The 23,885-nt window shown below is 54.5% G+C and overlaps 1 protein-coding gene across 4 annotated transcripts in view; it reads left to right on the top strand.

Annotated features, from left to right (window-relative positions):
* Arid3a (AT-rich interaction domain 3A) overlaps positions 1-23,885 on the top strand; it is a 42,484-nt gene that overhangs the window by 3,567 nt on the left and 15,032 nt on the right. For all 4 annotated transcript variants that reach the window (XM_042697097.1, XM_042697094.1, XM_042697095.1 and 1 more), the window contains exons 2-3: positions 630-1,301; positions 1,936-2,257. In XM_042697097.1, coding sequence (XP_042553031.1) covers positions 907-1,301; positions 1,936-2,257 — 717 coding nt within the window. In that variant the 5' untranslated portion in view covers positions 630-906. The remainder of the gene's footprint in view (positions 1-629; positions 1,302-1,935; positions 2,258-23,885) is intronic.

Genomic DNA, 23,885 nt, shown 5'->3' with positions numbered 1-23,885 from the left:
GTGTGTGTGTTTGTTTGTGTGTGTGTGTGTGTGTGCGCGTGTGTGTGTGCGTGTGTGTGTGTGCGTGTGTGTGTGCGCTCATGTGTATTGCGTGAGTGTGTGTACGTGCCTGTACTGGGGCTAGAACTCAGGGCCTGGGTGCTGTCTCTGAGCTTTTTCACTCAAGGCTAGGGTTCTACCACTTGAGCCACAGTGCCACTTCTGCCTTTTTGGTGGTTAATGGAAAGAGCTCATGGACTTTCCTGCCTGGGCTGGCTTCAAACTGTATTCCTTAGATCTCAAGTCTCCTAAGTAACTAGGATTATAGGTGTGACTACCAGCACTTGCCTGAGGTCTGACTTGTTTATTCTTTTATTTTTTGTCAGTGGTGGGACTTGAACTCAAGGCCTGGGCACTATCCATGAATTTTTTTTTGCTCAAGGCTAGTGGTTAATTGGAGATGAGTGTCTTGTGGATTGTCCTGCCTGGGCTGGCTTTGAACTGAAATCTTCAGATCTCAGCCTCCTGAGTAGCTAGGATTCCAGGCGTGAGCCACCAGCACTAGACTGAAGTGTGATTTCTTGAGATGGGTGAATTGGAAAGGCTCTGGCATGGTCTGACTCCCCTCTTTTTTCTCCCTTCCCCTCAAGGTTTCTGCAAACGTGTGAATGAACCAGATACCAGACTCTGCCCCTGGGTGCCCTGTCTGAGGAGGCATCTGCCCACCCACCTGCCACTGGCATGCTCCACCAGCCTTCAGTCTGAGCTTGGCGGCCCCCGCCCCCACTCCCCGCCACCCTGCACTGCCCCGGCTCTCCCGAGGCCCCCACGCTGCAGTGTGGCCGGGCCCCCTCCCCACAGGGGCCACCCCTGCCGCCTGCCCCTGGTGCCCGGGGTGGTGGTGGCGGCGGCCCGGCCCGCAGGGCCATGAAGCTTCAAGCTGTGATGGAAACGCTCTTACAGCGACAGCAAAGAGCTCGCCAAGAGCTGGAGGCCCGGCAGCCTCCACCAGCCCAATCTCCCTCCACTGGACCCCCAGCCAGAGCCCGGGCCACCCCAGATGAGGACAGAGAGCCCGAGAATGCCCGAATGCAGCGGACACAGATGGCTGCCCTGGCTGCAATGCGGGCAGCTGCTGCAGGCCTGGGGCATCCGTCCAGCCCTGGTGGCTTGGAGGACGGCCCCCCAGGCTCAGAGGATGAGGACATGACCCAAGAGGGGGCTCCAGGTTCCCCAGACCTGCCTGGCCGAGGCAGGGAGGGGCCAGGACACACAGAAGGAGACAGCCGCTTCGAGGATGTGGGATCAGATGATGAGGAATTGTGAGTTGGGGTCTGGGGCCTGGTGTCCCTGATCTAGGGACTGAGGCTTGAAAGGGAGAGTGATGTTGATGAGCCAGTGCATACGGAGTGTGTGCTGCCTGCTTTGTGTGTGTGTGTGTGTGTGTGTGTGTGTCCTGGGTCTTGAACTCAGAGCCTGGACACTGTCCCTGAGGTTTTCTGCTCAAGGCTGGCACTCTACTACTTGAGCTCTACTTCTGGCTTTTCGGTGGTTCTTTGGAGATAGGAGTCTCATGGACCTTGCTGCCTGGGCTGGCCTGGAACTGCGATCCTCAGATCTCAGCTTCATGAACAACTGGGATTGCAGGTCTGAGCCACCCATGGCACCTGGCTCCTTTGATCCAATTTCACATTGGCCTAGCCATGTGTGGCCACAGTGGTTGAGGATCAGGCAGGTAAAGTCTGCATTAGGATGAGGCCTGCCAGGAATGAATGCCAAGATCTAGTGCCCCAAGTGGGAGTGGGAGATGCTCAAGATTCCTATAGTCTGAGCAGGTGGCCAGCTCTCCTTACTTTCAGGGAAGAGGAGGAACTGAGGCTGGGGCACTGCCAGACCTTCCCTGGGTTGATAAATCTTCCTGTCTTCTGACTGATTGGTGCCCTGCATTTACCCTAGAAAGCCAAAGTGGGAGGAGGAAGAACTTGAGGAAGACCTGGGTGAGGAGGATGAGGATGAAGAGGATGACTACGAGGATGAGGAGGATGAGGACGAGGAAGGACTGGGCCCCCCAGGCCCTGCTGGCCTGGGCTCTGCCGGCCTGTTTCCCCGCAAGGCCCAGCTGGCCCAGACCTTCCGTGGAGATGGTGTAACGAGAGTGCTGGGTGGCCCGGAGCGGCCAGGGCCTGGCACTGCCCTTCCTGGAGGCGCTGCCCATGTTGTACCCCAACTGCAGCCGCCAGACCACGGGGACTGGACGTACGAGGAGCAGTTCAAGCAGGTAAGCAGCGTTCCGTGTCATCTGGTGGCCAAAGTGGAAATGTATCGGGTGTTGCAGGTCAGGCAGACTGGCACCCTGTATGTGTTTGAGATGAGCCTGGCAGTGAAGGCTGGGGCGGGACACACAGGGCACCAGACATATGTGTGGAAGTGGGGGCGGGGGGAGAAACGCCTGGAATGCTCTGTGATCACCCCAAAGCAAGTCGAGGAGGTGACAACAGAGCTAGGCAAGTCTGAGCAGGCTGGACCCATGTCTGGAACTTTGATGGTGGACTCCAGGAAGCCACATGGAGTCCAGTTGGCTTGAGAGCTCTGTGTGTGTGTGTGTGTGTGTGTGTGTGTGTGTGTGTGTGTACACGCACACATATCCAGGCATATGTGCATCTGTGTATATGTGTGTGCATAGGGCGTGGCCATACGGCAAGTTCTCTGGTGTGCTCTGTGGTGCTGGCCCCCTATGGCTTTTCAGAGGTGCTTGGTGACTGTTCAAACGACCGTAGAGGAAAAGGCAGGAGCCAGGCACGTAAGGCTTAGAGGAGGTGATGGGTAATTCTACGCTGGCACTGGCCTATAGTAAAGGGGGTGTCAAGGACCCCCCTGATTGTTTCCTGGGCCCAGGAGGGGCATTGAGGAAGCAGAGGCCCGCCCTAGCCCTTCCCCGCAGGCGGCCAGGCCAGAGGAAGTGGCCGGCAGGGAGCCTTTGAAGTCAGGCCGAGCACTGGCCGCTGGCCGGGCAGATGGGAACCAGATGGTAGTCGGGTGACTGGCTGGGCCTGCATTCCAGGCCGAGGCCAGCTGGGGCTCTGCCCCCCGACCTCCTCCATGGTGGCTGCCAGTGGTTCCCACCCAGCCTAGGACGCAGCCTGGGGTGGCTTGGGCTGTGAGACTCAGCAGAGATGCCTTCCCAGGGCAGCCTGAGCCCGGGTACCAGCTGCCACATTGGGTCTAATTTGGGTGGCAAAAAGGGGGTGGTGTGCCATTTTCTGTGCCTCTAGGAGCTTGATAGAAAAGAATATCAGCTCCTATGGTTTGTAGAGACTTCATTACAGGTGCCCAAAAACTCAGATTAAAAAAAAGGGTGCAAGTTGTATGTATCCTGTGTGGGGTTAGGGTTTGGGTTTAGCATTAGGGATAGGTAGGGTCAGGGTTAGGTTTTGGGCTGGTGAGAGGATTAGGCTTTGAGTTAATGTTGGATCAAGGCAGCTGCTAGGCTTAACATTAGGGTTAGGGGTGGAAGTTGGTGGCTCACCCCTATAATCCGAGCTACTCAAGGAGACTGGGGTCCTGAGGATCATGGTTTGAAGCCAGCCTAGGCAGGAAAACCTATAAGACTCTCAAGTCCAGTTAACCATTGAAAAGCTGGAAGTGGAGCTGTGGCTCAAGTTGTAGAGCGCCAACCTTGAGCAAAAAAAGCTAAGGGAGCCAGGCACTGGTAGCTCACTGGTAGCCTGTCATCCTAGCTACTTAGGAGACTGAGATCTGAGAATCGCTGTTCAAAGGCAACCTGGGCAGAAAAGTCCCTGTGAGACTCTTATCTAATTAAGCACTCCAAAACCAGAAGTGGAGCTGTGGCTCAAAGTGGTAGAGCACAAAACTTGAGCAAAAGAGTTCCAGGACTGTGCCCATGCCCTGTGTTCAAGCCCAACACCACAACCAACCAAAACAAAACCTAAGGAAGAGCTAGGCTCTGCCTCATGCCTGTAATCCTAGCTACGCAGGAGGCTGAGATCTGAGGATTGCAATTTGAAGCCAGCCGGGGTAGGAAAGTCCATGAGACTCTTATCTCCAATTAGTCACAGAAAAAGCTGGGAGTAGAGTTGTAGCTCAAGTGGTAGAGCATTACTTTGAGCAAAAATGAGCTCAGGAACAGTACCCAGGCCCAGAATTCAAGCCACAGGACCAGAGGCAGGGTGAAGCTAAGGGAGAGTATGAGATCTGATTTAGGTTGGGTTAGTTTTAGGGCTAGTTTGGGTGGGCACTAGGTGAAAGGGTTATATTAGGGTTCAGGCTACATCTAGGAAGCAGGTTTGGGTTAGCTTTAACTGTGGGCTAGGGTGTATGGTTAGGTTTGGGATAGTTGTTGGTTAAGGTTATGGGTGAGAGGTTGGTTAGGGTTAGACTTGTTAAGGGTTGTGTGTTAGGGGTAGGTAGGACAAGAGAGGTTTTGGCTTAGGGTTTGTGGCTTGGTTAGGTGTTACCCTAGGGCAGTGTTGAAGGTGCAGGGCACAGACATCATGTTGGTACAGGAAGGTAGGTCGGTTGGAGGCTATCTCTAGCCTGTTGTCCACAGCCACCCTTGGAAGCCATGGTGGCACCACCTGGGCTGTGTGATGTCCTTGCTTTCTGCTCTAGCTCTGACTTTTGGAGGTGAAGGTGAGCAGAGGGCTAGCTGACCTACCCACAGAGGACTGTGCTCCTGGGTGTAGCAGTGTCCATCCCCAGCGGCTCTGCTTGCATGAAATGTCTCTGGGTATTCAGGTAGTCTTGTGCACGCACCTCAGTGTCCCCCCCCTCCCAGGGCTGGGGTGTTCAGTGGTCTGTGCTGTTTGGGTCTGAATCTGGCAGATGAGAAGAAGCGGGCTTCAGCATCTGGGGAGGAATCTCTAGATTTCAGATGATAGAAATGAGCCAGGCGCTGGTAGCTTGTACCATTCTAAACACTCAGGAGGCTGAGATTTGGAGGACTGAAGTTCCAAGCCAGTGAGGGCAGAAAAGTCTGTGAAACCCATCTACAATTAACCAGCAAAAAGGCCAGCAAAGTTGGGTGCTGGTGGTTCACGCCTCACATCTGTAATGCTAGCTACTCAGGAGGCTGAGATCTGAGGATCAAGGTTCAAAGCCAGAAGTGGACTGTGGCTCAAGTGGTAGAGCGCTAGCCTTGAGCACCAAGAGGCTCAGGGACAGAGCCCAGACCCTGAGTTCAAGCCCCAAGACAGGCAGAAAAAACAAACAGGCTGGAGGCATGTCTCAAGTGGTAGAGCACCAGCTGAGCAAGCATGAGGCCTTGAGTTCAAACTTGTATCAATAACTACAACCAAAAAGATACAAATGAGCACCGGTGGATGAATTATATTTATTATGAATTATGTTTATTATTCGAATCATGTTTATCAGTTTCCGGCATTTGCCATCTGCTCTGGCCCTGGCTGAGGGGTCTGAGCCAGACAGACGGCTTCACCTTGCAGGGTCATAGCTCAATCAAGAGCAGGACTAGAGCTAGCCAGTCTTTGGGGTCCAAGGTCCATCCAAGACCCTGTGTACAGAGACACAGGGGATGAAGGTCAGGAGCTCTGACCCCAAATAAGCTTCCTGGGAGAGTCATTGTCTGGCTTGCGTGGGGGACACTTAGTTTGGGGTTCAAAGTTGCTCCAGAGACTGGAGTCCTGTAGGAGTTTCTGTAGCAAAAAGTTGAGAAGGAGAGCCCCAGTCCAGGCAGGAAACCTCAACACCTATCTCCTGTGCTTATTGAGAACCTACTATATGAGCCAGGTCCTCCAGTGCTCATGCAAGTCCACGGGGGAACAAGAAGGTATCTGGCCATGTTAGCAGGAAACGTTGGGGAGACTCCCGCGAGAGGACATTTAGGCTGACCCCTTATTAGGAGCCAGGTGTACAGGAAAATATACCTAGCAGAGGACACAGCCTGTGGCAGGGTCCTGGGGTAGAACAGTATGTAGAGTCAGATTCCTACCACAGCCCAGAAGGGTGTCATGGGAGATGGGATCAGATGATGATTGGGTTTGGGGCTATTGTGGGCAGGCTAAGGCTGACCCTGCAGTACGGGGCCTCACCCTTCACCCATCTGTGCCCTGTCTGTCAGCTGGCCACCTTCTGCCCAGCTGGCTTGGGCACCTGTGCATCCCATGTCAACAGTAGCCTGGCAGCTCCGCCAGCCCAGCAGATGTAGAGCCCTGGCGAGGGCTCTGTGGATTCTGGATCCCGCCCCACGGCTTTCCTGGCACGTGGCAGCCCTGGCCGGCCTGCAGCCACTTGGCACTGTCTCCACGTCTTCCTTCCCAGTCTTGGCAGAGCCGTGCAGAGTTCCGCCTGCCGTCCTAGACAGCTGTGATTCTCGCTGTGGGTGGGGGGCTGGGGGCCCCGCCGGGCTGGGGAGCAGCTGGCTGCTGTGTGCCCCAGGGGAGCTACTCTGCTTGGCCGAGCTGCAGACCAGACCGGCATGGAATGCGTCACGGGCCATGATTACCATCTCTGACTCTTGGCATCACACGTACATCCTGGCGGCTTCCTGTCACCCACACAGCCACGCCCGGCTCCCAGTGGCCAGCCTGCTGTTCTTAACTCTCCATCCCAAATCTTAAGATGCTTTTCAGTCTCAACAGCGCAAATCACATTGACTCATAAATAACTAAAGCAGATTGAGATGTGAGACCTATGTACAAACACAATTCACCTATAGAAAGTATACTGTTCTCTTTCTTTGGGGGGTGGGAGGGAAGGCTTATCCCTGAACTCAGAGACTAGGTGCTGTCCGTGAGCTTTTTGGCTTAAGTTTGGTGCTCTACCACTTGAGCCACAGCTCCACTTCTGTTTGTTTTATGTCAGTCCCAGGGCTTGAATTTGGCATGGGTATCTTTTTGTTGTTGTTCAAGGCTAGCACTCTTATCACTTAAGCCACAGTGCCACTTCTGGGTTTTTTCTGTTTATGTGATACTGAGGAATTGAACCCAGGGCTTCATGAATGTTAGGCAAGCACTCTACCATTAAGCCACATTCCCAGCCCCCACTTCTGGTTTTTTGGTAGTTAATTGGGGATAAGAATTGGGGCTGGGAAGGTAGCTCAGTGGTAGAGCGCTTGCCTTGCATGCCTGAGGCCCTGGGTTCGATTTCTCAGCACCACATAAGCAAAAAGAAAAAAGCCGGAAGTGGCACTGTGACTCCAGTGGTAGAGTGCTAGCCTTGAGCTGAAGAGCTGAGGGACATGGCCAGGCCCAGAGTTCAGACCCCACAACCGGACCCCCCCAAAAAAAAAAAATTTCATGGACTTTTCCTATTTGGGCTGGCTTCAAACCAAGATCCTCAGATTTCAGCCTCCTGAGTAACTAGGATTACAGTTGTCCTTCCTTCCTCCCTTCCTTCCTTCCTTCCTTCCTTCCTTCCTTCCTTCCTTCCTTCCTTCCTTTCTTCTCTCTCTCTCTCTCTTTCTCTCTCTCTCTCTCTCTTTCTCTCTCTCTCTTTCTTTCTTGGTCCTGGACTTGAACTCAGGGACTGGGCACTGTCCTTGAGCTTTTTTTTGCTTAAGGTTGGTGCCACTTGAGCCACACCTCCACTTTTAGCTTTTCTTTTGTCTGTCGTCTGGGCCTGGGTGTTGTCCCTCAGCTTTTCAGCTTAAGGCTAGTGCCCTACCACTTGAGCCACAGCACCACTTCTGTTTTCTGGTAGTTTATTGGAAATAAGAATCTCACGAACTTTCCTGCCCAGGCTGGCTTTGAACCATGATCCTCAGATCTCAACCTCCTGAGTAGCTAGGATGTCAGACATGAGCCACTAGAGTGTGGCTTTTGTTGTTGTTGTTGTTGTTGAGATAACAGATCCAGGCTGACCTGAAACTAGTAAGTTCTGAGATTGAGTTGTGCGCCACCATATCTAGTTTGTTGTACATTCACAGGTGTGTACAGCCAAAGACTTTGGTCAGTTTTCCAGTTCCATCACCCCAAAAGATAATCCTATTCCCATGAATCATTTCTCCATGGCCCCCTCCTGCCCCCCCACCCCCAGCCCGTCCTGTTCGTGGCAGTGTGATATTCCAATGTGGTTAGACCACGCTGCGCATATCCACTGACTAGTGCCCGTTCTCTGGTTTTGTAAAGCTGAAGGAGGTTTTTGTGTGGCTGAGTACTTTTCTCTTAGCTGTGGTCTGGCGTGGGATGGCTGGGTGTGATATTCATTCCATATTTACCTATTGGGGGCCTGTGGATGGCTTTGCACCGCATTGTCTCTGCTCTCCTCTGCGTTGTAGGGCCTCTGCTTCCTCGGGGGTGACGGAGATCCAGCCACATGACATGGCATCTCAGTGTGGTTTGAGATTCTCTACCTTCCAAGGTGAAGCGTGCCTGCCATGCATGGTTTGGCTGAGTTCAGGAATGCAGAAATGAAGGGCAGGAGGCTGGGCTCAAGGGATAAGCACCTGCCAAGCCAAGTACAAGGCCTCAAGTTCAAACCCCAGCACTGCCAAAATAACAGGCAGTGAAGCTGTGGCACTTTGCCGGAGGGCTTATCCCTATAATCCTGGTTGCTTGAATGGAAGGATTACAGTTCGAGACCAGCACAGGCAGAGAAGCTCATAAGACCCTATCTCAAAAATAACCAGCAAAAATCAGGCACCAGTAGCTCATGCTTGTAATTCTAGATATTCAGGAGGCTGGGATCTGATGATTGTGTTTGAAGCCACCTTGGGCAGGAAAGTCTATGTGAGACTTTTATCTCTTAATTAACCAGCACAGAGCTGAAGTGTAGCCAGGTGTTGGTGGCTCATGCCTATAATCCTAGCTTCTCAGGAGGCTGAGATCTAAGGATCAAAGTTCGAAGCCAGACTGGGCAGAAAAGTCTCTGTAAGACTCTTATCTCCAATTACCCACTCAAAAATCAGAAGTGGTACTGTGGCTCAAGTGGTAGGGTGCTAATCTTTAGCATAAAGAGTCTCAAGGACAGCGCCCAGGCCTTGAGTTCAAGTCCCAAAACCGACAAAAAAAAGCTGGAAGTGAAGCTGTGGTTCAAGTGGTAGAGCGCCAGCCTTGAGTAAAAATAACTCAAGAGACCTAGTGCTGGATGCATTCCAGGTGTCAGATACGACTAGGTCCTGGCTTCGTGCCCTCTTCCCTGGGTTTCTCTAGCCTTGTTCCTCTCTGCCTGGCATACATTAGCCTGCAAGCAGTTCAGAGATCCAGTGTGACCTTTAAAGTTTTTTGTTTTTAAATAGTACAGGGTTGGAGGTCCCGTGGCTCCGTTGGTAGAGCTCTAGCCAATGAGGTACCAAAGCATCAGGTACCAAGTTCAAATCCTGGTCTCAGACAAAAAAAAAAAATAGAAAATACACACTGAACCTGGTGCCAGTGGCTTATTTCCCATTAACCACCAAAAAGCCAGAGTGGAGCTGTGGTTCAAGTGGTAGAGCACTAGCTTTGAGTGAACAAGCTCAGGGACAGTGCCCAGGTCCTAAGTTCAAGCCCCAGGACTGGCACCAAAGAAAAAAAGAAAAGAAAATACACACTCACATTTGCTAGTTGTTGTTTAAGTGTTTTGTTTTTGAGGGTCTTTCTGGTTAGCTCAGGCTGGCTCAGAACTCACCATCCTCCTACCTCAGTTTCCCAAGTTCTAAGATCCTTCCTGTGGCCACCACGCCCAGCTTTGAATGATACATTTTTCAGATCTACTGAGAAGGGACAGACACCAGACAGCATGCTGGTAGCGAGGAAGATGGAAGCTTTCCAAGAAGGCTTGGCAGCCTAGCAGGGCCCAGCCCGGCCTTGCCCTGCCCTGTCCGGCCCTCTCCTGTCCCTCCCTGTTCACACCCGGAAACAGACTTGCTGGGTGTCTTAAGGTGTGACCTTTGGCAGGTTTCAAACACGGAGGGTGACGCGCTGTTTTTCTTATTGTCACCTCTGCCCCTGTCTGCTGCAGTCAGGGTGTTCTGGACACCGCCCATCTGTCTACCCGATCAATTGTAAATAATACCACAAGGAACATCTTAGGGCTCATGTTGCTTGGGGCAGTATCAGGTAGGGGCCCAAGAGAAGATGGTTGGTTTTAGATCCTGTTTAGTCTGGGTAGAGCCAGAACCAGATCTGGACTCCCCCCACCCCCCTCTTTCTCCCTCTCTCTCTCTCCTCTCTAATTAGTTGTGGGGTTTGAACTCAGGGCCTAAGTGCCATCCCTGAGGTTTTTCACTCAAGGTTAGTGCTCTAAAACTTTGAGCCACAGTGCTACTTCCAGTTTTTTGGTGATTCATTGGAGATAAGAATCTCATAAACTTTCCTGCCTGGGCTGCTTTGAACCGTGATCCTCAGATTTCAGCCTCCTGAGTAGGTAGGATGATGTGAGCCATCGGTGCCTGACTTTTTTCTTTTTTTGTGCTAGTCTTAGGGCTTGAACTCAGAGTCTGTCCCTCAGCTTTTTCTTTTTTTTGTTTTTTTGGGTCCAGTCGTGGGGCCACAGCTCCACTTAGGACTTTTTTTGCCAGCTAATGTGAAGCTAGAAGAGTCTCACAGAATTTCCTGTTCAGGCTACCTTCAAACTGCCATCCTTGCATCTCGGTTTTCTCAGTAGCTAGGATTACAGGTGTGAACTACATAGCACGTGGCTTGGACACATCTCTGAGGAGTCTGGTCTGGGTTCGATCAAGAGGATTAAGGATCAAGCTGTCTAGGGGAAGGGGAGTTGGAGCTGGGGCTATGCAGATCACATAAGAGTTCTCCTGTTGGGGCTGGGAAGGTAGAGTGCTTACCTTGCATGCCTGAGGCCCTGGGTTCGATTCCTCAGCACCACATAAGCAAAGAGAAAAAAGCCGGAAGTGGCGCTGTGGCTTAAGTGGTAGAGCGCTAGCCTTGAGCTGAAGAGCTGAGGGACAGCGCCCAGGCCCAGAGTTCAGGCCCCATGACCAACAAAAAACAACAACAAAAAAAGTTCTCCTGTTGTAGAAGGGCTTGCTGGAACAATGTGTCTGAAGTAGAACATTTGGGAAAAGTAGACTTGAGCTTGGATGTGAGCCTTCCCAAGGGGATGGGAGATATTGGGGGGGCGGGGATTTTAGAGTTCTAGTCCCAGGAGTGGATGTGGAAGACACTGCTGCTGGGTGGATGGGCTCAGGGAAAGACAGGACTGTGGTGTTCAGCATAGGGTACCTCCTGGGCAAAGAACTGGAGGTCAGGCTCCGGGCTCCAAAGGCCACGTTGTCTGGCGTGCGAGACAGAGTGTGTGTGTCCCGTGGGCTGGGAGCCAGCCCTGGCGGCCGGCCCAGGAGGGCGTCTTCCTGGGGCTCTGGAACCTGGCCCGCCTCTGCTGGGGAGGGGAGGGGAGGGCCGGGCAGGGCAGGGGAGGAGAGGGCAGGAGAGGGGAGGTGTGGGCAGCCCCTTGGCAGGCAGCACCAGCCTCATCAAAGCCGCTGTGGCTCCTGGCACGGGGCCAGCGGGCTGTGGTGGGCCGGGGAAAAGGGGCCTGCCCACCAAGCCTGGCAAGGTGCCCTAACCCGTGCCAGCCCTGGGAACCACGCTGACTCAGCCGGAAGGGCCTTATCTGGTCCCTGCGTCACCATCCAGCCGCCTGGGTCACCGCCGCCATGGCTCGGCTCCCTAGCCCAGCTTCTGCCAAGTGCCAACTCCGCCCTATGCTTTCTAATAACACACGCCATGGCCCAGGGAGCGGTGCCCAGAGGCGCAGTGGCCCTGATGCAGGGCACGCAGGGTGAGAGGCGCTTTGGGCCTGATGGAGGCTGGTGGCAAGTGATGGCTTGTGTCAGCCATCCTGGGCCCTCCCGGTGGGCGTCTCCTGGCCTTTCCCCTGTCTCAGTCACTGGCGTGTCCTATCCGTGGGCCTCTATGTGGCCATGTGTGGGCTGGGGCCACAGGGACTTCTCTGGAGGTGGCTGTGTGTCGATGTGTCACTTCAGGCCTCTGCCTGTGTATCCCTGGCTGCTGTCTGTTTTGTGTATGTGCGTGTGGCCAATGTGTGTGCCAGTCCTGGGGCTTGAACTCAGCGCCTGGGCACTGTCTCTGAGCTTTTTTACTTAAGGCTGGCACTCTACCACTTGAGCCACAGAGCCACTTCCAGCTTTTGTGTGTGTGTGTGTGTGTGTGTGTGTGTGTGTGTGTGTGTGTGTGTGCGTGCGTGGTCATTGGAGATATGAGTCTCACAGACTTTCCTGCCCCGGCTGGTTTTGAACCACTGTCTTCAGACGTCAGCCTCCTGAGTAGCTAGGATTATAAGTGTGAGCCCTGGGCGCTCGGCCGACGTGACTGTGTTGCTCTGTGGCCATGTGTGTTCCAGCATCTAGCGTGTCTGTGGGTATGGCAGGGTTGCCACGGGGGACAGTTTGGTTCCAACGGGGCCACCCTCTTTGGGTGTGCCCCGGGTGGCTGCTGCACAGGCGTGTGGAGGGAGAGTGTGCGCGTGAGACGTGCGTGCTGTGCCCTGTCCCGGCCGTGCAGAGCGGGCAGGGGGCTGTTAACCATTACCTTCCTTCCCACTCCAGCCAGCCCTGGGCACAGGTCAGCTGCCGGCCACCCATGTGGGTACACATCAGAGGTGCTGATGTCGACCTGTGGCCACTGAGGCGTAGACACAGGGACCGAGCCCCTGCCTCGTTCAGACAGACCAGCCCGTTCCAGCCTCAGTTTCCCACCCGACCCGCCTCCCCTCCGCCACCTCCCGCGATCACTCTGGTCCCTACCCAGGTAGAGGCTACTCATGTCTGGCAGCTCTCTTGTAGCCAGTGCTTTGACCCCTAAGGTCATTGTCCCCAGCCCTGTGATGCTGCCTAGTGACCCCAATCCAGCAGCCCTGTCCACCCCTTGCCGGGCCGGGAGCAGCTGGGGTGCAGCCTGGCGATGTGGGCACGCGCGCGCGCGGGGCGGCGGTGATCCGCCTCCTCTCTGCTTGCCCAGCTGTGCATGGCTGAGGACAATGGGGGGGGTCACAGGGGGTTAAACGGTAACTAATCTGGCCATTGAAGGCCCCCAGTGCCGGGACATGGCCTTGCCCTGTGGTCAGGGTTGGGCCAGAGGGAGGGGGGCGGTGGGGGGGTGAGTGTGTAGGGTCAGCTCCAGGGCCAGCCTGCAAGCTTTCATTCCACACCCAAACTTGGGACCTGCGCCTTTGGGACCAGACCCCCGTGGTCTGGTCAGCAGAGGAAGACCTGTCACTTGGCGCTGACCCATGCTGGGTAACAGACATGTGAAAATCGTCTGGGGCTGTAATCTTAGCTACTCAGGAGGCTGAGGTCTGAGGATCGAGAATCCAAGCCAGCCCAGGCAGCAAAGGCCGAATTCCCCCGCCCCCCCCCCTCCCCCAAAAAACAACCGGAAGTGGTGCTATGGCTCAAAGTGGTAGAGTGCTAGCCTTGAGCAAAAGAGCTCAGGGACAGTGCCCAGGCCCTGAGTTCAAGCCTTATGACTGCTGGGCCTAGAATCCCCTGTTGGAAACTGAGAGGCCAGTGTACAGGAGGACAGCGGGAGGGTGGCCAAGGGATAGGTAGATGGGTGGGTGACCAGGGGGATACAGGGACACGCATGCCCAAGACCTCCATTGTCACTGGGGGCTCAAGGACTTCACGTGGGCTGTGTCTTGCCTCCTTTTATACCTTCCTTTCCACCACACCTTAAATGTCTGCCCCCCACCTCACCCCCATAATTCCTACTTCATTGGCATCCACCCTGGGGCAGCGGGCGGGCAGCCCTAGCGGGTGGGTGTGGCGGCCTCTCCTGGCCCTGCCAGTCCCTGCTCCAGCTGGCACGCAGCCTGGTCCTCATGAAGATCCATAGACAGAAGCTGGTTCTTGGAACGGAAGCCAGGCCCAAGGTCGTGGGGGTGGGAGGGGGGAGGGGGAAGGCGGGTGTACAGTCTGTGGAGTGGAACCCAGCCAAGCAGGGTGCACAGTACCGCTCTGCCCCAGCCGGGAACAACCACCAGCCAACCACTTCCCTCTGGCCTCAGTTTCTCCATCTGTAAAACAATAGAGCTAAGGTTTGGAGGCTGGCTTATGAACTACTTACTCATCAACCTCTCACTCTGGCCTCTGGTTGTGACACCTGCTGTGCACCCAGCATGGCAGACATAGCTTTCTCAGTTTCCCTGTGAATCGTTTGCTCATGGGTGGTGGGGGCTCTCACAATGCGAGGTCACCATTGTCAGGGGTGGGAGGCTTGCCCCGCCCAAGCCTAGGGTGGGTCTAGACTGCTCTTATGGGGGGGGGGGTGCTGAGGGACTCTCAGATAGGAGGGAGAGCCCTTCCTTTCCTGCAGGTGACTTTGGGCTTGGGCTCCCATGGGCCTGTGCATGGGGCTGCAGGGGCCGCTGGCCTCTTGTCCTGCCTGCTTGCTGTTTGGCATGGCTGTGCAGGTGAGGCTGTGGCCACAAGACCCCGGGTGGACATTCTGGAACAGCTTTCCAGGGCTGTCTGGGCCTGTGTTTGGGGAACTAGGCTGCCTCTTCCTAAAGACAGATATTGTTTTGCCAGGGGTAGGGTAGGATGCTGGGGATGAAGCTCTGACCCACTCCTCAGCCTCAGATCGGGGCAGGGGGAGGTGGGAGGACAGGGTGTGCGGTACACCAGACCTGGAAATTGAACTCAGGACCTCACAGTCGCACTTGGCTTTTTCACTCAAGGCTGGTGCTCGACCACTTGGGGCATGCCTCCAGTCTAACTCTTGGCTGGTTAATTATAGATAAGAGTCACATGGACTTCTCTGCCCGGGCTGACTTCGAACTGTGATCCTTAGGCCTCAGCCTCCTGACTAGCTGGGATTACAGACGTGAGCCACTGTCGCCCTGCCGTGGCCCATGGGAGTTCTCGAGCTCACCATAGGGGTTGAGAGACTCTCGCGGGCTCTTTTTCTATCCCTGTAAAGTGACCTTGTAGTAAAACCCCCTTCCTTCCGGCAGGTCCTGCAACTGCTCAGGCCAGTTACAGGCTTGCCATGTCATTTCTGCCACCCTGGGGCTACCCACCTCCCTCCCTGTACACTTCCAGCAGCCAGCCACTGCCAGACGCTGGGGCTTCCTCAGGTGCCAGCGCCGCCCCAGCATGGGGCCTTGGTTTCCCCAACTGTGAGGTGAGCCAGCAGCTAAGTCATCTTGTCACCTATTTATACCACCTTTGAACCATCTGCCCTCCCTTATCCCCCCCCAGGGGTTTAGGGTGCATTCCCTACTCGGGTCGCAGATGAAGACACTAAGGTTCTTTTTTTTTTTTTGTAATGACAGTTCTGGGGCACACAGCGCCACTTCCAGCTTTTTCTGTGTATGTGGTACTGAGGAATCAAAGCCAGGGTTTCATGCATGCCAGGCAAGCACTCCACCACGAAGCCACCTTCCCAGTCCCCGACACCAAGGTTCTGAGGCAGCCCCAGATCAGAGACAGAAAAGCTGACCAGAGCGAGGGCCCGGTGCCCAGAGCTGGTGGCTCACATCTGGAATCCTAGCTACTCAGGAGGCTTGAGATCTGAGGATCGTGGCCTGAAACCAATCTGGGCAGGAACCTCTATGAGACTCTTATATCACCAAAAAACCAAAGGTGATTTTGTGGCTCAAATGGTAGAGCACCAGCCTTGAACAAAAGAAACCCAGGGACAGCGTGCAGGCTCTGAGTTCAAGCCCCAGGACTGGCACAGAACTCAACAAGCAAGTAAACAAAATGAATGAATAAGACGGTGGCTCATGCTTGTAATCCTGGCCACTCAGGAGGCTGAGATCTGAGGATCCAAGTTTGATCCAGCCCACACAGGAAAATCCAGGAGACTCTTATCTCCACTTAACCACTAAAGAAAAAGCCAAAAATGGAGCTATGGCTCAAGTTGGTAGTATGCCAGCCTCGAGTACAAAAGCTCAGGGACAGTGCCCTAGGTAAGTAAATAAAATATTGTAATATAAATTAATAAATAAAAGCCAACCCAGACAGAGAGAAAAGAGTTTGAGGGAGGTCAGCAAATTTACACGCTCCCCTCCCCCCCAAAAAAAATCTCATGATCTGGAAATCCAGAAGAATGCATCTGGAAGCTTTGGCTCCGTGTCGCTCTGTGTGGTCATTTCAAGAGCTCTATTAATATCTATCGTGGGTGGGGTGCTGTGTGTGTTTAGAGTGGGGGGGGGGTGGCCAGGCGGACAGATGTTTTGGCCCTGCCCGGAATCACTTCCCCAATTTCCTGTGAGCTGAGGAGGCCCTACTGCCTGCAGAGCTGACGGGAAACGAGAAAGGGCCGAGAGAGCTGCATGGCCCCAGCCTCTCCGGGGAAGCCCCTGTCCAGGCAGGTGCACCTGGAGGCTGATACATATTCAAGCAAGAGCCCAGAGAAGGCTAGAAAGGCCCTGAGGTTGCACAGCACACACATACAGAACCTCTGGGGCCCCTGCTGTTCTTTGAGGACCACTAGGCCCTTCCCCCTCTTCCATACCTTCCCCATACCTTGATTTCATTTCTGCTGCTGACCTGCGACTTCCTGAACTGGAAGTCTAGTCTGTCTTTTTTTTTTTTTTGGTCAGTCATGGGGCTTGAACTCCGTGCCTGGGCATTGCTCAAGGCTAGTGCTCCACCACTTTGAGCCACAGCTCCATTTCCAGTTTTCTGGTGGTTCATTGGAGATAAGAGTCAGGGACTTTCCTGCCCCCACTGGTTTTGAACCGAGATCCTCAGATCTCAGCCTCCTGAATAGCTAGGATACAGGCGTGAGCCACCAGCTTCTGGCTTTCTAGTCTGTCTTGAACACCATGTCTTCAGCACCTGGCACATGCTTTGCATACAGAAAGTGCTCAATAATGGTTGCAAAATGTACTGTCCTGTCAAATACCAAGAAGCTGACACAAGCCATCAGCCATGTGGCCTTTTCTTCCTCCTCCTGGGAATTTTCAGAATGGGAAAATCAAAAACCCTTCAAACTTGAATTTCCCAGAGCTCTTGAAGTCGCAGTTAGGCGCCCGTGTGTGTGTGTGTGTGTGTGTGTGTGTGTGTGCGCGTGTGCACTCACACACACACACACACACACACTGCTACTCAAACTTGAACTCAGGGCCTTGTGCTCTTGCTTGGCTTTTCCCACAAAAGAGCTGGCTCCCTGCCACTTGAACCACACCTCACTCCTGGCTTTTTAGTGGCTAACCAGAGGTAAGAGCCTCATGGACTCTCCTGCTTGGGCTGACTTTGAAACTGTGATCCTCTGATCTCAGCCTCCTGAGTAGCTAGGATGACAGGTGTGAGCCACCAGCGTCCATCTTGAAGGTGACTCCATCAGAGCCGGGCACCTCCTCTGCCTCCAGATTCTGCCTCTTCGCCCCATGGTGGGTAAAGTGAGGACGAGACAGGCCAGCAGTAGTGAGGGGCTGTGAGGCTGCATCCTTCCCCCGACCCTCTTCCCACAGCCCCGCCGAGCGTCCCTCCATCTCCTTCATGCTGTTCCAATCTTGGTGGCTTTGCCCACTCGCTCCCGTCTCTTGGGGAGTGTGGGTATTTCCATTGAAGGGCAGGCTGCTTGGTGGCCCCCTCTGGGACCCTGCCCACCTGGCCTGGGGAGCCACAGGGCTGAGTCATCCCAGAGGCCCCAGGGCCTCGCAGAAGCCTCACTGATGCAGTGATGACCCCTAACCCCTGCTCACATAGGTGGAAGGTGAAGCAGATGAGGGCACTCCAGAGCTGCCTGGAGGGATGAGCCATCACAGAACTGTGACAGAGGCTGGTGTGAGGCCCTGCCTAGGCTTCCTGCAAACTACAGGAATCAGAGAGGCTGAGACTGGGGGAAGGGAGGGCTGGGAAGAACTCTAGGCTAAGCCAGTGCCAAGGCCCACCAGGGGCAGGGCTGGTGTGGAGAACAAAATAGGTCCATTTGGCCAGTGCACATTTAGTGAGAAGGAAAGGAGGGAGGGAGAGGGAGAGGGAAAGGGAGCAAGGGAAGAGGTGGAGACAGCGGATCTTGCAAGCCTCGGGCCATGGAGCCGGAAGACCAGCTAGGAGTTGGGGCTCTTTCCTGGTGGGTCTGGCAGCTGGAGAGATGTGTGGCCTGAGGTTGACATTTAGGACGCTTGGCCCCTGGAAGCTGGGAGAAGGAAGTGTCATCTGACTTACCGCTCTGGTGGCTCCAGGGATTTGGTCAAGGGAGAGGGGGTGGGGAGCCAAAGCCAGCCGCTGTAGTTTTTTTTGTTATAGCAGCTGCAGTGAGTCACGTCTGATCCCAAATGCAGGCGTACAGAAAGAAGTAGGTGAGATGGCAGAATGCACGATCCCACTTCAGCTGGAGGTAGACGCCGCCCAGGGGTCCTCGGGTGGATGAGTAAAGGGACCCTGAGGACACAGACACTAAGGGCCCACAGAATGGAGCTCCATCCATAGGAAACATCCAGAACAGGGCGTGGAGCCAGGGACTGGGGAAGGGACAGGTGGCTACTCATAGAGAATGTTCTGCAGCTAGATACAGGCAGAGAGGTCATACCACAGTCAGAGTTAAACTGCTCACTTTGCATTAGGTGATACCATATGATCTGAGTTTTAGGTCAATACTTTCTATGTGTGCACAAGTCATGGGGTTTGAACTCAGGACCTGGGCGCTGTCCCTGAGCTCTTCAGCTCGAGGCAAGGACTCTACTACTTGAGCCACAGCCACTTCTGGTTTTCTAGTGGTTAATTGGAGGTCAGAGCCTCATAGACTTTCCTGCCCAGGCTGGCTTTGAACTAGGATCCTCAGATCTCAGCCTCCTGAGTAGCTCAGATGACAGGCGTGAGCCACCAGCGCCCTGCTCCTGAGCTTCTTTTTGCTCAAGGCCAGCACTCTACCACTTGAGCCACAGCACCGCTTCTGGTTTTTGAGTGGTTAATTGGAGATAAGAGTCTCATGGAGACTTTTCTGCCCAGGATGGCTTCAAATTGTGATCCTCAGACCTCAACCTCCCGAAAAGCTAGGATTATAGGGGTGATTACAGTGGATTACAGTGGTTGGCCTGTCCCTTAATTTTTTTGTTTAAGGCTGGTGTTCTACCACTTGAGCCACAGCTCCACTTCCAGCTTTTCGGTGCTTAATTAGATATAAGAGTCTCATAGGCTTTCCTGCCTGGCTGGCTTCTAACATGAACCTCAGATCTTGGTCTCCTGAGTAGCTAGGATTATAGGAGTGAGTCTTGGGCCCGGCCCTCATTCTTAGGGGTTACCTCTAAACCTGTCCTGATTTTTTTTTTCCTTGTCTTCCTGATCTCTTGCAGACTGTTAGGGCCATGCCCAACTGGAAGGTCCTCATTCTTGGGGTCCACCCTCCCCAACGACTAGGTACCTCCTCTCCAGGTGGGGCCCTGTGGACTTTGGAGTCATGGGGAGACTGCAGGGGGCCAGGACAGACCCTCCCTGGGGGAGCAAAGGTCCTGCCAGGGGGGCCCTGTGGGCGGAAGGCCGTTTCTTTATAGCCTGGGCCCCAAATCTACAGACACCACTGGGGCTGCTGCCCAGGTGGGGCCCAGCTGGGGCCAAACACAGCAGTCATGTGACCCTGGGCAGCTGGTCTGGGGTCCAGCCTGGCCTAGGGAAGAGCTGCCTCTCCCCTCCCCTCCCCTTCTTTCCCGTCCTCTCTCCTTTCCCTTCCCCTCCTCTCCTCCCCTCCCCTCCTTCTCTCTTCAGCCCCCACCCTGGTCCTAGTTGGTTTTGTGGATTTTCTTGAAAGCTCTAAGGCATTTTCTAAGCCATGATTGAGTACCCAGTTCCCAAGACTCCCCCATCCCCCCAGAACCAGCTGATGATGCCCTGCCCACTCCCAAATGGCCCTGGGGACATTGATCAGCCAGATCAACCACATAGCTGCCCCCCCCCCAAAATAAAACCCCAACCCAGGAACTGTTTGTCCTTCAGGGCTGGGGTGTGTATGGGGGAGCGGTCTCACTTTTTCCTCCTTTACCCAAGGCCATGCCTAGCCCTGGCCACACCTGAGCTCTGGGTTCTGCTTTATGTAATGGGCTGGCACTGCTCTCTGTCCCCCTATTGTCCCCCCACACCCTCACCCCCAGGAGTGGCCTGAGCAAAGGGGGGAGGGGAGAGGCCGGGGACCCGGTGACTCTCATTGGTGCAGAATGCTAGGCAGGAAAGGGGGAAAAAAAGCATGGAGGGTTGAGAGGGGGACGAGCAAGCCCTGCAGAGAATCAGAATTGCATTTAGGGCAGAGGCTACAGCCAGTGTAAAGGCCCTGGGGTATGTGTTTTGCTCAAAAAGCAGCTCCACTAGGTTAGAGCAGATGGGAGGGGGTGGACTGGTGGGAGCCAGGGAAGGCTGTAGGGGGGGGAGGGGTTGGGTCATTCTCAGCCACCTGGAATAGCCCCTTTGCTCCCAGGTCCCTGTGGTTCAGCAAAAGGAGAGGGAGGGTCCACTTGGCCTCACCCTATCTGTGCCTCAGTTTCCCCATCTATAAAATGGATGGCTCTGGGAAGGCGGCTCAATTTTGATGTCCACAGACTGACAACCTCTATCCTGGGAAGCGTGTCCTGCCCTCTGCCTAGTCCCCTGACAGGGAGTGTGTGTGTGTGTGTGTGTGTGTGTGTGTGTATACGTGTGTGTGCGTGCACACAAGTGCATATGTGTGCAAGTGCAAGCTCTCTCACACTTGGCTTTTTTTCTTTTGCTTGGTTGATGCTCTACCACTTGAGCCATACCTCCACTTGTAACTCCTTTGCTGGCTAGTTGGGCATCAGAGTCCCTCAGATTTTTCTGCCTGGGCTGGCTTTAAACCGTGAGCCTCAGATCTCAGCCTCCTGAGAAGCTAGGATTGCAGGCGTGAGCCACCAGTGCCTGGCAGGGTTTGAGACTCTAGGGCAGATGAGCCACCAATTACCCATGTTTTGAAGACTTGGGTTCCCCCTTGGTCTGAGAACCAAGGCAGTGCCAGGCCTGGGCTTGACTTAGGACATTTTGGGGCCCACAAATATCACCTTTGCTTTTCCCCCACAAGATTAGGGCAGCCTGGACACTGTCATATGAGGCCCTGGCCAGCTGTCCAGGGCGGGATACACCCTGCAGGGGAGCGGATCTGGGGCCCAGAGCCCCATAAAGCTGGGCAGCCTTTACTACCCCGCTTTGTTGTCAGCTTTCTACATTAAAGCTGCCTCTTCCACCAGCAGCTGGGGGCCCCCCACGAGTCTCCCCTTCTTTATGGCCTGGAGTCAATGGCCCAGATCCACAGGGGTCCATCGATGCCCTGCTACTGGCCCCTCATCTACCATTTGGCTTGGGGTTTAATGGCTCTGTTCATCTTTCCTGGGCAACTAAATTGATCCAGCTATTTCTGCCCCAGCCTCAGTTTCCCTGCTGGGACTGGAGGCCTTATGGTTCTAGGTGTTCAGAGTAAAGCTGTTGTATCTCTATCCTTTACGTTCTGGGGGAGAGGTGGGAAAACTGAGCAAGAAGGGACCCACCCAGGAGATCTCAGTGGGCTATGGGCCTGGGAACGGCCTGGGGCGTCCAGGCCTTGGGCCTGGAGGTGGATGTCCATCTGGGCTGGGAAGGGCCTGTCCTGCCTCCTTTAGCACCTGGGGCTTGGAGCATCCTGGGCTTGGGGCCACCACCCCAGTTCCTCCCTCTATAACCTCATTTACATTTGTCTCTGCATCCTCCCGAGCTTGCGGATGCAATTCCACCCCACTCCATTTTACCTGAAGACATCCCCAAAAGACCCTTCTCCCCAAAACAGTCCTGTTCTGGGCTTCTGCCTGACAAGATCGTGTGTGTGCACGCACACCGCACCCGTACAGAGACCAGGACTCAGAGCGTCATGCTCAATCACTTGGCTTTTTTGCTCCAGGCTAGCACTCTTACTACTTGAGCCACAGCTCCACTTCCGGCTTTTTCTGTGATTAATTGGAGATAAGAGTCTCCTGGACTTTTCCTGCCAAGCTGGCTTTGAACCATGATCTTCAGATCTCAGCCTCCTGAGTAGCTAGGATTCTAGGAGTCAGCCACCAGCATCCGGCTCCATGATGGGACCTTGATTGGCCCAGGCAGCGGTGGCTTTGGGCCTGTCCCCACAGTTCTATCTAATGTCACTTCCCTCTCTGCCCTTCCTGCGGCAGCTGAGAGAGCAAGCGTCGGGTCGGTTTGAGGAACTTTTATTAAGTGACTGCTGTATGCCGGGCCCAGTGTGAACCAATCACAGACACCAGCATGAAGCCACAGGCTCTAAGGATGAAAAGCAGAGGAAAGCCCCGGGCTAGCACAGTGGAGGGAGCCGGCTGGGGTGGACACATCAGGCCGCCGTGTGTGTGTGTGTGTGTGTGTGTGTGTGTGTGTGTGTGTGTGTGTGTGTCTGTGTGTGTCTGTGTGTGTCTGTGTGTGTCTGTGTGTGTCTGTGTGTGCGTGCGCGCACATGCATGTGTACAGTGTGTGCACGCCCAGAGGCAGGTCCTGCATGGCCAGCTGGGTCTACCTGCAGGCCCCACCCCTCAGGCAGCTCAAGGGGAATGGGCCTCCCAGGCCACCATAAATCAGCACAGGAATGCGGGCAGGCCAGTCTGGTGCTGGCCGGGGGTGGGGAACAGACAAAGGCCCGAGCAGCTGGCCTCTGCACAGACTCCACCACCCAGGATAGAAGGCCTGGACTCCTCTTCCCTCTCTTTCTGGAAAGTCCACTCTCCCCCCTCCGCCCCACCCTATTCCTCTTTTTGTCTCCATTACACAGATGGAGAAACTGAGGCCCGACAAGGGGCAGATTAGCAAAAGGGTGGCAAGGAAATGTCCCAGTAGTCAGTACTGAGCTCAGGCCCTGGGGCCCCTGCACTTGGGACAGGACTAATGACTGATTATCCTAGCTGAGGCCCTAATTGGTGGTTTCACGACCCCCCACAGTGGGCAGGCCTGCTTTCCTAAGAGCTTAATTTGAAGCCTGGTATTTTGGCTCTGCCCTTCCTCAGTAAATTGGCCCCCTCCCTGATCTTCACTTTCTAATTACCTCTGCCCGCTTCCCCTTGAGCTCACCAGTCCCTGCCCATCTTCCAGAACCAGTGTGTATGTGCTGCTGATCCCAAAAGCCCGGCCTCCAGCCCCCTCCCACGCCACCCCCTGGCCACAGCCTTGCCATACTGAAGGCTTGCTTTCTTTTTTAATTTTTGTCAGTCATAGGGCTTGAACTTGGGGCTCTACAGCTTTGAGCCACAGCGCCACTTCCCATTTTCTGGTAGCTTATTGGAGATAAAGAGTCTCAAGGACTTTCCTACCCAGGCCGGCTTTGAACTGTGATCCTTAGAGCTCAGCCTCCTGAATAGCTAGGGTGACAGGGGTGAGCCACGGGTGCCCAGCTTTGAAGGCTCACTTTCTAGACAGTGATGAGACCCCAGGAACTCAGCTGCTAGGACCAGAACCAGTTGGAGCTCAGGGACAAAGGTTCACCCCATTCCCAGCTCTGGCTTCATACTTGCCATGCCTCAGTTTCCTCATCTGTCTCTTAGGAGCAAAAGTGCTGTGTGTTTCTCATCCCTGGTCTGCATCTGTCTCTCTGTGAGCCTGGTGGTTGTTGCTGTCAGGGTGGGCTGAATAGTCTCACACACCCATTAAGGATTGTATGGAGCCGGGTGCTAGTCGGTGACTCATGCCTGTAATCCTGGCTACTAAGGAGGCTGAGATCTGTGGGTCATGGTTCAAAGCCAGCCAGGGCAGAGAAGTCCATGAGATTCATCTCCAATGAACCAGCAAAACCACAGAAGTGGAACTGAGGCTCACAGTGCTGTAACGTGCCAACCTTAAGCAAAAAAGCTCAGGGATAGCGCCCAGGCCCTGAGTTCAAGCCCCAGGATCAGCACAAAACAAAACAAAAAAAAAAAAACAGGATGGAAGCCCAAGGAACTGGTTGGAATTAGGATCTTTCAGATAGAATTAGTAGTGATGGAGATGGGAACATGTCAGCATGCGGATTGGGGTGACAGCCGCAAGCCCCCAGAGGCTCTGGGACCCCAAG

The sequence above is a fragment of the Dipodomys spectabilis genome, unplaced genomic scaffold, assembly GCF_019054845.1.
Source record: "Dipodomys spectabilis isolate Male_0828 unplaced genomic scaffold, ASM1905484v1 ptg000215l, whole genome shotgun sequence".
Classification (NCBI taxonomy): domain Eukaryota; kingdom Metazoa; phylum Chordata; class Mammalia; order Rodentia; family Heteromyidae; genus Dipodomys; species Dipodomys spectabilis.
The sequence above is the reverse complement of the archived record's forward strand: the minus strand, read 5'-3'. Positions and strand labels throughout refer to the sequence as shown.